Source organism: Antennarius striatus, chromosome 6 (genome assembly GCF_040054535.1).
Source record: "Antennarius striatus isolate MH-2024 chromosome 6, ASM4005453v1, whole genome shotgun sequence".
NCBI lineage: Eukaryota > Metazoa > Chordata > Actinopteri > Lophiiformes > Antennariidae > Antennarius > Antennarius striatus.
Window position 1 is genome coordinate 24268492 of NC_090781.1, and position 14982 is coordinate 24283473.

A 14982-nucleotide genomic window follows, 5' to 3' on the forward strand; every position below is an offset into this window, starting at 1 on the left:
CCATCTTATCTCTCTTCATTCCATCGCAGCGAGAGGGTGTAATTACACTAAAAGCTCCCCCCACCACACCCACCCATCTCTTTTGTCTCTACGGTCCCCCTCTATACAATCACCTCCCGCTCACCCCTCTTGTTCTGCAGCGACTGATCTCATTTAGCCGACGCAGCAAAACACACTCCGATATGATCGCCACCAATCAAGTCCTTGGGGATATTAAGGAGAACGTGAGAGCAATGAAGATGGAAGGAAGACACCCAGCGTTTCATCTTTCTACCCCCCCCCCAAACCCCCCCTCCCGCCCCAAACGTAGCGGGACAGCGAGGAGATGCTGAAGATGTCTGAAGAGGTCAGATGGTGGGGGAGACGTTACGTCACTCAGTGTCCCAAAATGAACGTTAGTGGAGACTAGGAAGCATTTTAAAGAAACCGCTCTGAAACGTAGGGAACCGTTGGAAGCTGGACGCGTCAGGTAAAGTCAGGTAGATGATGATGTCACTCAGCGTGACTCGAGTTCAATAGAACGGCGTCACAGGATCCTGTTAGCCGATAAACCAACATTATCAGGGAGTCCTGTGGTGAAAATGAGAGTTATTATGGGAGTGCAATTTCTCCACAGTCAATGCTGTCATCATTCTTTAGCATGTGTGTCGCTGAATGAATGCTTTTTCTTTAGTTTAACTTCTCCAGTGAGTCAAGTTTGACTCTTTTCTGGATCTGAGGTTGAGCAAACGTTCAGTTTAACCTCAAAGATGAAGATCTTTACTCTTAATATGTTGACTCAAAGAAATGTTCAGTGCACATACAGGCAAATGTTGCATTTACACTCTACTCACTGATGATTGGCTGTCACTGGACATTATATTCTAGTTATAGTTCAAATTCCTTACAAACACAAAAAAGTGTCCTCTGAGATATTAATTATAAAAGCAGAACTTGCAGCAACATAATATTAATGTGATCACTTAAATATGTGTATGTAAATTTAAATCAATAATATCTTTAAGTTGGATCACCTTGGAAAAATGTGATCCAACGTAATTAAATCCTTTTCAGAAATGAAAACACAATGTTTCTGTCAATATTCAAATAATGAGACATCTTTTGTCACTGATTCTAAAAGTCTATATCCATCCACCCTGGGTTTCATTACATTAACTATTCAAGTTATAGACGGTTTTATTCTAGACACAAAAGGACACGAGCAATCCAAGTTGATATGAAGAAACGAGAATGAACACATGATGATCTCACAAAGACCTCTGAAGACCTCAACACGACCCAAAGTTCTGAATCTGTTGTTTGACCTGAGGCTGAGGATAATTATCAAGTCCTAGCCCTCCATTAACTGGTAATGATTCTACTGTCTGTCATACATTCAGACACAGTTGATGATCCATCTGGATTTTTACACACCCCAATCTGTCAAAGCACTCTGACTCATATTTGGATGAATGACAGGTCCTGCAGAGGACAAAGCTTTTGTTTTTGGATCTATTGGCTCAGCTGGACAATTTGCAAATTCTTATAAAGACAATTAGAAAACAGAATGCTTCAATAAGTACAAAGAGTCAATTATCAATAGGCAGATACAGATTCTACTCAAAAACAAATTCTCATCACTAAACAGTTTGGTTTTAGTTATTCGGTCTAACTTATAACCATTTGATTTGTTTTGATCTGCTTTCTTTTTGTTCAATCTAGTGCTCAACTTATAAAACCAACATTTCCTGTGTTCATTTCAAATTAAAAGCCTTGTATTAAGATTTAAACGGTGGGGTGTCTCGTTTCTTCAACAAGGATTCTGCCTTTTCAAGTTGCTCTAGGTGGATGTCTGGACATTTTTAAATGAATTTGCTGTCAGCAATCAGAAAAAAAGGGAAAACACTGAATGTCAGACCTGCTAATTGGCCGATCACCAACATGGGAATGTTTTTCTGTTAAGCTTCCAGTAGTTGTTTTGCAGTTTTCTGCAGCCCTCCACCAAATGAAGGTCACCGCCTTCAACATCCTCTGGCGTAGGACTTTTGGTTTTACCGTGACTACTGCAATACTGTGGAGATATATATAGGGTTCATGTGAGTGTGTGTGTGTGTTCATGCGTGTGTAAGCCACAAGGTCCAAGCGTCCATGCTGCATCGAAAAACAGAACATAGAGCACCCCCCCCCCCCCTGAGGAACGCTACACACAGCTGCAGCCACCACTGATAAAGCTGCAGCCAATAGAATCACAAAGAACACACAGATACAACTGTGCACACACACACAAAAAAAATTGAGGAAAGTACTCAAAAGGAACCACATGCACAAACAATCCCAGACAAAGATGGATTCCATGATTGACCAAAAAAAAAAAAAAAAGAAAAATCACAGAATGCGACTTGGATCTCAGTCAAGCATCGTCTCCACATCACACTTCGTCTCTCCTACTGCAGACGTTCGTTATTTGCGATCAGGCACACGAGCACACACACACACACACACACACACACGAGCACACACATACACACACACACACACACTAAACAAGCAGACACTTTTTCCGCTTCATCATAATTTCAATCCCTCTCCTCCAACACAAACAGCAAATTCAAGAGAAAGTAACATATTTCTGCTAAATTAGTTATGTTAATTACAGAGCAGTTCTCAGGGGTGGGGGAGGGGGGGGATGGCGCTAAATGGCTTTTAATTCTTTTTGCCTGGAAAGAGAGATGGGAGAGAGCCAGAGTGGAAGAACCACAGAGAATGAGCAAAAAGAAAAAACTAAACCAATAAATACACAAACAACTACGGTTAAAATGCGCTCCAGCGCAGCAACAATGACTTACAGGAATTAAGAACTCAAGGGAAAGAGAATGGAGCCCCAAAGCAGGCAGCAGGCCAGAGAACAGGAAGTCTTATCAGCTCCAGGGCCCCCCCCCCAGTCCAGAGGGACAGGAAAGACCGGCACGGAGGAAAAAAAAGTTTGGTGGGTAACTTTGTGTCCTGTAGCCTTTGCCAGAAGTCAAACAGCGATAAGGCAAACGGACGCAAACACGGACGGAACCAGAAGAACCATGAAGAGAGTTTTGTGCAGTTCTCATCACGCAATCACAAATAGTTCACTACTGTAACGCCACAGACGCACGCTGTATGACGTACTCAGAAATCAAGGTCTGTTCTTAAGATAAATAGGACAACCTTGCTTTTTTTTAAAAATAAAAGCGTTTTTCCTTTTATTCACATCATCTCATCTGAACAAAAGTACAGGAAGTGCACCTTTTTTTTTCCCGGTCCTCCAAGTGTTGTCAAGACAGATCAGAGCTAAAAAGCAGAAGTTCTATTTAAATGCACAGAAGCGAGCCTTGAGAACTGAATCTGAGGACGGTCTACATATCAACCATTATTTATGGAACCATCATCCATTCTGTCACCATCGCTGTGAAAATGCTCCAAAATATACTGAATACAGCGAAGCGTACTCCAGTGGCCGTATGTGAAACATCCCAGTATTAGAAAATATAAAACGCATCCTTTCATTGTACCCTAAATGAAAGTGAACTTTGATTTTACCGTTTTTGTATCTGAATAGAACATTTTCATTTTGTATTTTTACATTTCATTATGCTACCTCTCCGTAATCAGACAGACAGGATGAGATGATGAAGTCTTTATAATGTTCAGTGAACTTTATTCAAGCTCTCTCCGTGTGTTCAGACCATTTTCACACGTGTATGTAAATAAAATAGTTTTAATTAGTGTATTTTAGTTCAAAAGACTCAAAAAGGTCAGTCGCTAACAGTTTGGATCAAGGTCATCTTACAATATCGAGTAACGGTAATGACATTAATGTTTCGGATTTAAATACTCGCCGCGCTACAAGGTCACAAAGACATTATTACAGGCAAAAGAACAGTAATTAGAGTGAAAACAAACCACATAAAGAGAAAATGACTGAGACACTGATGATATTCAGGGTTTATAACGGCGAGATCACGGTCACTTTAATAAACTAATGCAGGTATAATTAAGGAATTATTCATCCAAATTGCTCTATTATCACATACGGTTGCTTCATCTGCACAAATAAATCACAAAAGAGTCAGCATGTAAACAGAGCGACCTTTCCAAATACCTCAGCATGAACCAGATAAAGACTTAAGTTGTTTTTAGTCATTAACAATAAATCAAACTGCTACTCCAGAAGAGAATTTAAAAAATAAAATCTACATTTATATTCCATATGCAATTACTGTATTCATTTTAATCCACTGATCACATCTTAATCTCAGCTGAATGTTGAGATGTTCATACTGTCAGAACCTCTACACTGATTTTAACTAGACTTGCCAGATGGTGAAGCGGGAACCTGCAAATGTTCTTAAAAATGTCTTAGGACTCATTTTTAGCTCTCACCGCAGCGCCACACACACCGGATGCATCGCTGCAGGCAACCTGTCATAACAATAAAGTAGAGTTTAAATAGTTTCTCCTCTCTTTAACAAATAAAATCAGCAGTTATTACAGTCAAATGTCTTTTACAACCACTGGAGTTAATGTCTTTAAAAAGACAATATAGTTTATTGAATGTAGGTGTACTACGTTAAATTAAAATAAATAAAAGACTGAAAATTTTATGTTTGACACTATAATGATGTAATTATCAAGTAATCCATCATCACCCTCTTCATCCCTGGGTTATGATTTTGTGGTGTGATAATGGCCACAAGTACCTTTATAAATCAGGACGATTTCAAGTATCTTATGAATACAAGAGCAAACACAGATTTACAAACAGGAATTTAAACCTATAAGCACCTCCTGTTTCATCAGCATCGAGATGCATCCCGCGAAAACTCACAAAAAAAATCTTTATTGTCCGTCTCCAGTGTGGGGTCATAAGCTCTGCCCAGTTTTATGTCTTTTAATTAGTCTACTGTCACCAAAACGGCATCCAGCTGGCAAACAACCACTTCTCCACACATAAACAATGTTAGACGTATTAAAAAAAAAAATTTAGTGAGGAAAAAGCATCTGAAAGTCAGTCTGACAGTTAAACTGTTCACATGTGTTAAGAAAGTAACACCTGAATACCTGAAATTGGGTGCAGACGCCCATTCCAGAGCCAGGCAGGCCACGTCCACAGCAGCGTACACCAACAGGAAGAAAATGGTCACAATGCTGGCGATGGTGTTGAGCTTCCCCGAAAACAAGACCAGCTAGAAATTACAAAAGAAAAGAGTCAATTTAATCAGAACTGGGACAAAGTGCCGCAAAAGTATTGGAAGTCAAAGGTGTTCATTTGAGTCCCTGAAAGTTTACCTCTCATCTATATTTCTACTTTTTTTTTTTTTTTAATTACCCGAATTCACTAAATAAAAGCATTTGGATCTAAAGGCTCCATTTAAAACTCTTTAGAACTGTTAGAATTGGCTGTTTGCAGTCATATTAATTTGTTTAATCTCCAAACAAGATGGTTTATAGAAGGTTCAGAGTTCTGACATGTCACCGATTCAGGTTTGGACGTTGGACTGTGGCGTAATAACCAGAACTATTCTGGTATCACGGCGAGGCTGACCTTTAATGTGTTGGATAGAGGATTTTAAGACTACATAATTTCATCTCAATAGGTATTTTTGTGACCTTTCGTCAAAGTGCATGTAAAAATCAGTTCAGATAATTAAAGCTCATCCTGGAGAGAACGTGGACAACGTGTGAAAACTCAAGAACCAGTTGTTTTTGTGACATCGGCTTCAAGAGAGTGGGATGGGTCGCCTGAACACATCACAGGCTGCAGCTTTCAATACAAAAACATATGTCACTGAATTAAAAATGCAAATTCTATGAGTAGAGATTTTAGTGTTAGCAAGGTGCAGAGGTTGTGGACATCATTCCGGTCGAGGATCCCCAGGCAATCGGCCATTGGTCCATTTCGGTCCCAGAGCACCTTTATTAAGATTTTCCTCTGCTAGATACGATTATCTTTCTGCACTCTCGCTGGAAGGTGACAGCAAGGACAGATTTGACAAACATCTAGGGAGCGAGCCGCTGATAAAATTAATTTGTTCTCCATTTTTCTAGGGACCGGTGAAGGGCCGTAAGTGGTCCCAAGGCTAAATTATGGGGGTCAGTGATTAAGGGTAATCTTCACTTTGAATTAAGATGGTAACTTGGCTGCTGCTCAGCTGCATGCACTCAACTCTAAGCTACAGAAGCAACGTGACAAGAGTCATGTAGAAATATCTGTCTGATTCAGGAGGGGAGTCTTCCATCCAATAATGATGGTGCACGAACGTTCTCTGACTGAGAAGTAGTAGGGAGCCTAATAGAGTACAGAAATGAGGACCCCACTCCTCAGTTACCTTCACTGACGTCAAAATGTATGAATATGGGTGTGTGTAATTACAGAGTTACCAAGAATAAAAGGATCAAGACTGGGTTATGTTTCATCTGTATACATACAGTCAAAGTAATATTTTTATACTTTAAAGCTCTTTTTGCCGGGGGGTGAAACCAGTTATTCTAAAACACAAATCTAAAATCTGGTTACATCATGAAGCCGTTTATGCGATGTTAGCATCAAGTGGTTGATTTACATAAGGCAGATAGAGAGGATCTGCTAAAATAAAGATGCAACCTTACGGTTTTAATCAGCTGTTGCAGTTACGTATTCATTATTACATTGTTTAAACCAACACATATAAGAAAGAACAGGATAAACTGTCATATATAAAGCTACTCATCAACTATAAGCAACAATTATCAATTATTCTGTTGGGCATAAACACCTTCAATTGCAACACATAAAATGTTCCTGTTTCACATACAAATCCTTACTTTTTATGTTGACACATCCAATCGTTCGTTCAGCCACATCATTACATCTTCTGCACTGAATGGAACTAAATCTGTAGGTGTTTTATCAACAAATGTACTTTCTTTATCTCTTCAAGCGGCTGTGATTGCGTAGAACTAGTAGCACCTCGACTCCTGTGCTGTACCCACACAGTACACACCCCTTGCTTCCCGGTTATCATACATTTTATGATTTGCCGTTGAGAAACTCGGCTGCAGTCGGAGTGCATTATCTTCAGCTCAAGGGCATAACATTAGTATTAATGGAGGAGGGACTGCAGCAACTCTGATCACCAAGTATGTGACTGTAAAGCAGGAGTAAACTGGGGAGGAGAGAGAAGAGGCGATCATGATAGGGAATTCATTAATGATGTCAGAATATTGACAGGTGATCAGAAGGAGAATGCAGAGGAGGAAAAGATGAGATGGAAAAAAGAAAAAGGAGGGATGACAGAAAAAAAAGGTGAATAAAGTGAGCATTTGTGACCCCTGGCAGTCAGAGTCAGTGGGTAATTCTCCAGCGCTTCCCCGGGGATCGGACTACCACTGCATTAATTAGACATTAACTTGGATAAGCATGGACACCTGCTGACACACCGGAAAGTGTGTGTGGGTAAGGTGTGTGTGTGTGTGTGTGTGTGTGTGTGTGTGTGTGTGTGCGTGCATGCACGTCCATGCATACATTAAATCTGTCCCAGCTGTGTTTTTGTGTGGCAAATTCAAAGACCTTTTTTTTTATTAGCAAGCAGTACGCATAAATTGCCATAAATTTGACTGAAATAAGAGGTTCACACAGACGTTTTCATTAAAGAGGAAGACGTGAGGGGAAGCAGCTGAGTAATGCCACCTCCTTTTCAGAAATATCTAAGACTTAGTGGGAAGAATTTGACAAAGAGTTTGCTTAAATGTCTGTTTAACTTTGGGAGGAAGACAAAATATGACAAATGAAGGCAGCTAATATTTAAGTGTTCTTTGATTAAAGCCCAAAAATAAACATTTAAAATCAAGCCAGCTTTAAGGAAAAAGTACAGTTAACGGTTTGCCAAGGCAGGCTTGTTGATCACGCTTTGTTAAAATGTGTTTTCACAAAAAGAAAGAAAATTATTATCCAGTGCGGAAATTAATCGAATTAAATTAATCATAAAACTTATACTAAAATATTTGCAATTGCTGCAATCGCAGGATTGTGAGCTCTTGAAGGCATGGAATAAATCTGACTTGCATGTGTGCAACTTTAATGCACGTGACCCTGCAGTCTGCTCGTTTCCCCTCTGCTTAAAAGTCCAATATGAGAAAGACTTTGATCATATCTCCCCCCTACTCTTCCTTTTCTTTTCAATCCCGCTGTGAGTGTTTGAGGCGAGATTACAATCAGACTTTTGTCATCAGTGAATCATTCAAATGGCAGAGGAAGAGGCAGCGAGAAAGAGGACAAGAGAGTCAATGATCTCTGATGGCGATGGTGGCGCAGCTAACGATTGCCACCTAACTGCTCCTCCTAGACTTCTGTCTGAAGAGCGGCAGAGATGAGAAGAAGAGAAAGACGGGGGCAGGGACTGAAAATAATGACAAACCATTCAGCCTTCAACACTCACCTCTGATAATGATAAGACAGTCAGGCCTATTTACTCTTATGATTCCCACTTTGAGTCGCTTCTCTTACCCTCATTCCTTCTGCCAATATTTTCTCCTCAGTCTGAATTGACTGCTTTCCCGTACTTACAAAAAAAACAAGTGAGGCAACAAAAAACCCTTACAGGAAGATTTTTTTTGCTCTCTTGGTCAAGGGAAAAAAATAGTGAATGAAATAGAATTCATTCTGACTGGTTAAAGATATTCACTATATCAGCCAGGAAGGACAGATTCTAACCTGAGGAATTTAAGATAGATTTGCTTAAAATTTGATATTCAAGGGAAATACTTGAATTGAGAATAACTTTTCTATTAAGCTACATTATTAGAACCAGATTACTTACTATAATAAGAATCAGTTTAATAAGAAGCTATTAAATAGTAACATCTAATTGAAACATCTTTTCATAGAATTCCCATAGCTTCCAAGGTTCAGCTGAAAACTGGATTATGTTTGTGGCACTAAATGGAATTGATCCGTCATCTTTCTGACGCATGAACTGTACAAGGTCATGTTTTTGTTTCAAACAAACCTACAGCATCACAGAGCATCAACACTTAGAAACAGTCTATCAATGAAAATATATCTAAATGACTAAGACCAGAGAGAATGCAATGTTTTTGGTGCAATCACAAAATAACACCTTTATGCCTGGATGTGACATACATTAGCGTAAAAAAGTTCCCATTTGGAAGTAATCAAGTATTAGGAATTGTTTCTGAGGTGATTCCTACTCTGGTGACATTTGTGTGGGATTTCACTTCTGAGAAACACTGCCAATGACTTTCATTAAACGTCTTCATTCTTTATTTTTATCTCCACTGACCTGCACCAGGAACCAGGTCATGATCACTGAGACCCAGGGGTTACCGCTGTGAGACGTCCTCTTAGCTGGACCCAGAACCTTTCCTTCAAGGACGACAAGAGATGAAAATAAGAACTTGGGTAGATTTTAGAGATGAGCATGAAGAATGCATCTTTCAGCAACCAAAAAAATGATGCATTAAGAAAGGTTCTTATTGAAAAGGTTCCTTGACAACCCCATTGGTCAGCAGCATTCATGTGACAATGTTTGAAGCTGTGTGATGCTTCCACCAGACACACTGGTCTGTTCTGATCTAGTTCAGAGGCTGAAACGTTGTCTGAAACATTTCATTTGATGTCTGCTCTGCTAGAATATAATCTTTTACCTTGACTTTCTTAAATACTTTCAGGGTAAAACTCACGTCACTTACTAGTACTGCTTCAACATTACCGCATAACTGAAACGCATCAGAATGTTATCCTATAAAATTTATGATTTAAAGAAAAGCATTAGGTGGGTAGATTTTACAATGTGAGATTTCATCACATCCCGATTCTTGCTAACAAAACCATCAATGTCACAAAGATAACTTTTAAATTCCAGTTTTGTAGTGTAAAAAAACTAATGATTGACAGGTTGTCACTCACGGTTTGATCACTTCCACTGGTCTTTCTCAAGAAAACGTTTCACCATTATCTAACCTATTAGTATGCCATTTAAGCATCATGAACAACAGTAGCAAGATAACTAAATACTGTCAAATTAAATTGAAAATTAAAATTAAATTTAAAAGTCACACAGAAAATTAGCTTCATCCTACATCTTCTGAGAATAAAATCCTGTTAGAACACAATGTGTTCCTTTATCTGTTTCATTTTCTTATACTTCATATTGTTTCCAAAAGAAAAAAAAAAAATCACACACACCAGATCATGGAAATGACATCATCAGCCCAGCTTTGGAGAACAGGCAGCAACTCTAATGTTAGTGCCATTTTGAACAGAACATATATATATATAATTAACTACAAAATGAGTCAAGAATAAAGAGCAAGGGAGAGTGAGCAAGACAGCGAGGGAGTCAAACTAAGACGACACATTATTTAATACCTTATATGGTCGTTTAGTTTCCTGTAAAATCATTTACATACAGCTTCTGGATTTTTCATATCTGACATTTGATGATGACATTTGGACTGAATAGCCCTGCAGCTCTCTCGTTCGGTGGTAGTTTGGATGTCCACAGAGACCAAACAGCATTCAAACCTACAAAACATGCCCGTCTCGACTCTGGCTGTCGGACCTACCAAACAAGTCGTCCCTGGCCAGGGCGTAGAGGATCCGTGACGCTCCGATGAGGTTGCTCATGGCGGCAGAGAGCGTCGAGGAGTAAACGCCGATGGTGACGAAGGGATTCCAGATGTTGATGTCTCTAAGGAAACTGTAATCCCTCTGAAGCAGGACTCTGGAAAAGTTGAAAGAATGTCAGGGCTTAGTTTAAGTTGGGTTCTGTCCTTCATGAAGAAGTTCAACCAAAACGGCTCACGTTTAAAGTTCATGTCTTCTTTAGTTTAACTTTATAACTGCAATATTTGAATTTTATTTTTCAAGGTGAAGATGTCCTCTGGATGGATCGTAATCGCTGAGCCACCATGTCAACAGCTCCATCTCCATTACAGCTGACTCATTACCCTCTGCTGATGAAGATCATGTGATACAGCTGAAAGCTCCCGGGAAGATATTAAGTGTACGATGAGTAGGGTTTGTTCTGCCAAACAAAGTTCAGCGTTGATTCAAGTGATTTATAGTAAGAATTCAAAGACTATTTTACTCAAAGATTGAACTTTAGCTGTGGTCAAGAAAACAAAGGTTTGATTTTTTTTTTTTTTTTTTTTAGAAATTCGGTCACTTTAGCAGCATTTTATTTTATTTTTACTTTCCTATAATTCTAAATAACTAAGAATAAATAACAATCATAAGAAAAAAAATATATACAAAATGGGATCGATTGTTACTGATAAAGTCATGTTGGACTGCAGAGAATCATTTGTATGTTTAACTGTCGACCGGATGGGTCGTTTGTCAGGATTACATAAAAATAATTCCTGAAGTTTAAAGTTAGAGGAAACACATCAGCTTTTTTTAATACACTCTTTAATGTTGTTTAAATATGTATAAAATAATGAAATCTCCCAAAAAAAGGACAGGAGAGCTAGTGGGAAAGTTCAGTCTTAAATGCATTTCAACCAGTGTCAGCCACACAAATACACTAAAGCTCAAATCTGAGGGTGCAAAAACACCCCAAATACTTTTTCTCATGCTGTCCAGTATTTCTATACCAAGTTTAAAAAGAAACAGAAGTCCAAATATAGGCGATATATCTATTTTCCACTTGTATCATCGTCACCCAGAAAACTTCAATATCCTCGCTGTGGCTGTAGAGATAAACCCTACATCATCTTCATTCATATAAGATCAAAATCAAGCGCTCCAAACCGGGGGTGGGGGGTGGGAGTGTCACTTCACACATTTATTTTGTGTCCAATGAAAAAGTAAAGGATTAAAGAAGTCATCACTGCCAGGGTACCCAATGATGAGGTCAAATATTCCTGTGTGTGTTTGTGTGTGTGACACTAGATACAGTATGAGGTATGAGATCAGGGGACAAAAACCTCAGCAGGGTGTGTGATTGAGACCTGCTAACCCCCCCCCCAAAAAAAAAAAACCACCACCACACCTCTTCAATACAACAGCCAGAGATGGGGATTAGAGTGCAAAGTGTTTCTCAATCGTTTTGTGTTTCAATACAGACACACAAAATCAATCCATTTCCTTCCCTCATCACTCCCCCCCCACAACAATGTTTTTAAGACACTCAGTCTTGTAGCTTTCTGTCTCACTTCGCCCCATCTCGTTTTATGTCTACTTACCCCAGTCCGTCCTCGCTCTGTTTGCTTCTCTTTCCCCTCAACTCGCTTCCTTCTCTTGTAATTAAAAAGTAGAACCACGTTTTCTTTCAGCTCCAGTGAATTTAATACTCATATTATCACGGCTCTGTAAGTATTGTTCATTCCACCCACAGATCTCAACATGCTATTATTTACACGTGTAGATAGAGAGGCGTGCAGCAAGTGAACATAGACCTGCGTAAACATATATAGTGATCCATCCAGGGGCGTACGGCTGGGTGCACACAGACGTTTGCATTACAGCAAATCTAACAGACCAAGAAGTTAACTTTATGCAAATTAGGACATGCCAACTGCCTTTTGTGTTGTGTGAGTGTGTGTGTGTGTGTGTGTGTGTGTGTGTGTGTGTGTGTGTGTGGTCGGTATTGTGGAAAAACTTTATGAAGCATTGTTTTTATGAGTCTTGGATATATGATACAAAAAAAACAATCTAATGGTTTAATGTGCAGGAAAAAAAATTTTTTGCAGCAAACTATAAAAAGGAGACCCAACACACACAAAAAAATGGTGCCGTGTGTGTGATGGAATTCAAGAAGCAGTGTTTGCTGTGTGTGTGTGTGTGTGTGTGTGTGTGTGTGTGTGTGTGTGTGTGTGTGTGTGTGTGCGTGCAACAGGGTTGAGTAACGATGAGGGTCAAAACTTACAGGCTGATTATTAATTTTCTCTGACGTGCAGCGGCAGCAAAATAAATCTGGAAAAGCTTGACATTTCCAAACTGGCTTTCAAAAACAAAGCCGCCACAAACTGGGTGACAGCGATGACAAATTGTGTGTGTGTGTGTGTGTGTGTGTGTGTGTGTGAGAGAGTGAATTTACCAGAGAAAAAGAGTGGCTGTTTATGTGTTGGATCATAATCCAATGAACCCATGTATGTGCTCTGTTTCATCTTTTTTTTTTTTTTGCTATGTTTTGTGTTCATTACCCAGACTGCATTGCTTGTGGTACTATCAGTGCAAGTGTGTGTGGGGCCTGGAAAATAAGTATTGATCAGATCATCAAGCTGAAATGAGTTCTGCCATCCAAATAAAGAGAACAAAGGCGGGAGGATGCAAGTGACAGATTAAAAGGAGCTCGTTCAGAGATGGGGGTGGGGGGGGGGACAAAGCTAAAGGACTAAAAAGGAGCCCAGAGAGATCAACGGCTGATTGTTCTTGGGCCAATTGTTCCGCGTCCTCATCAGCTCATTTGTTTACCACGTTTATTCCTGCCCTCATTTGTGCATTCATGGAAATTCATCTTTTAATCCATCAGTTGGTGTGGTCGTGCTTCTGATAATTAGCCAGAGGTTTAGTCGAATGTTATGGATTAATTATCAGACATTTTTCCAAAGTGTGATGCAAAACCAAAAGCTCTTAGGGGGCGGCGAGGGGGAGAACGTGAGTTTAGACTACAACCGTGTCACCAACCTCAGCACATACGGTGTTATTTCTGCTTGTTCATCTCAGCTCTCAGATGGAGAGTTCACCCCCCTACCCCCACCCCTCCCATCAGGACTGGCGTAACGACTCAGGATCATCTCGTTTAATGATCCTGAAGAAATGGATGTTGGGTCGGGATCGCGGCTGACGACTGGGATGGCTCCAGCTCATGGGAAACATCAGCGTTACGCTCACCGCCTGATTATTAGGCTATTTGTGTCTCTGCAATACGGACCTGATGGTCCTGGAAGTCAATACTATGACTACAATTCAATGGTCAGTCCTCTTAAGAGTGTCTCCATTAACATTATGTGAATAGCCTTTTTACTATATCTGTAGTTTGTGATACTTCCCATGCAAACAAAGGCAGGCGTGATCACTTTAATTAAAAGTTGATATCCTGCACACAGTTATCCGGTGCTCTAAAATAATTTAAATGATTTTTTTTCCATGCATACAGTTGCCTATGAAATTTTGATTCCCCCCCAGTCCAACAAAAGTAAAACGTTCTCAAAGCGAAGAGGAGGCGGTTTGATTTGAGTGCAGGTTGTCGAAACATTTACTTTAATCAATTCTCCGTTTGTAGTCACACCCACTCTGCAGAATGAAGTTTATGCGCTTGTTTCATTTCATTTTGCTTAACAACCCTTTTCAAAAGGTGTTTCATTGTACTCTTCATATATTTTATCCTTTCCATTGATCAGCAACAAGCTATTTGTCAGGTGTGTTCTAGGTTTGTCTACCACTGGTGAAATTGAGGTTTACCTGGTTCTGATGGTGTTGTGTTGTTCTGAGGAAGTCTTTTAGATGTCTGAAGAAATGTTTTCTGGGAATTTATGTTTAAAAAGTGCAGTTATTTCAAAACTTGCATCCAATTTCAACCTGATCTGATCAGGGTCATGAAACTTATCTGAACTGCACCATCCAAGACGTTTCCCAGAACAGACTTCTAGCAGATTCAATAAAATGAACCTCAACTCTGAGATCACTGCTAAACTTCAAGTCAAAATGTTCCCAAGTCAGAATCTCAGTTCAACTCTGGCATGTAAAATATTCACTTCTCAATTTTCTGTTGAGAACATAAGAAAAACCAACAAAAACAAAGATTTCATTGGTCTTGTTGAACTTTTCTCATCAAGCTACTTCTGGAAGCGATCTTCACAGGAGATGATGGGACACGCCTTCATGGGACGTTTTTCATTAAGTTTCAATTTCCTGGCCCAGATAACCCTGATAGTGTCACTGTGACATACCCAGGGTTACTATTTCAAATCTTTAAAACACCCCTCCAGAACACCTGGAGACTCCATATAATGATTTTTGCATGT

The 14982-nt window shown here is 39.6% G+C and overlaps 1 protein-coding gene across 2 annotated transcripts in view; it reads right to left on the reverse strand.

Annotated features, from left to right (window-relative positions):
- zgc:153039 overlaps positions 1-14982 on the reverse strand; it is a 44307-nt gene that overhangs the window by 12858 nt on the left and 16467 nt on the right. For both annotated transcript variants that reach the window (XM_068317202.1, XM_068317203.1), the window contains exons 8-10: positions 10576-10733; positions 9291-9373; positions 5071-5195 (exon numbers count right to left, since the gene is read on the reverse strand). In XM_068317202.1, the coding sequence (XP_068173303.1) occupies positions 5071-5195; positions 9291-9373; positions 10576-10733 (366 nt within the window). The remainder of the gene's footprint in view (positions 1-5070; positions 5196-9290; positions 9374-10575; positions 10734-14982) is intronic.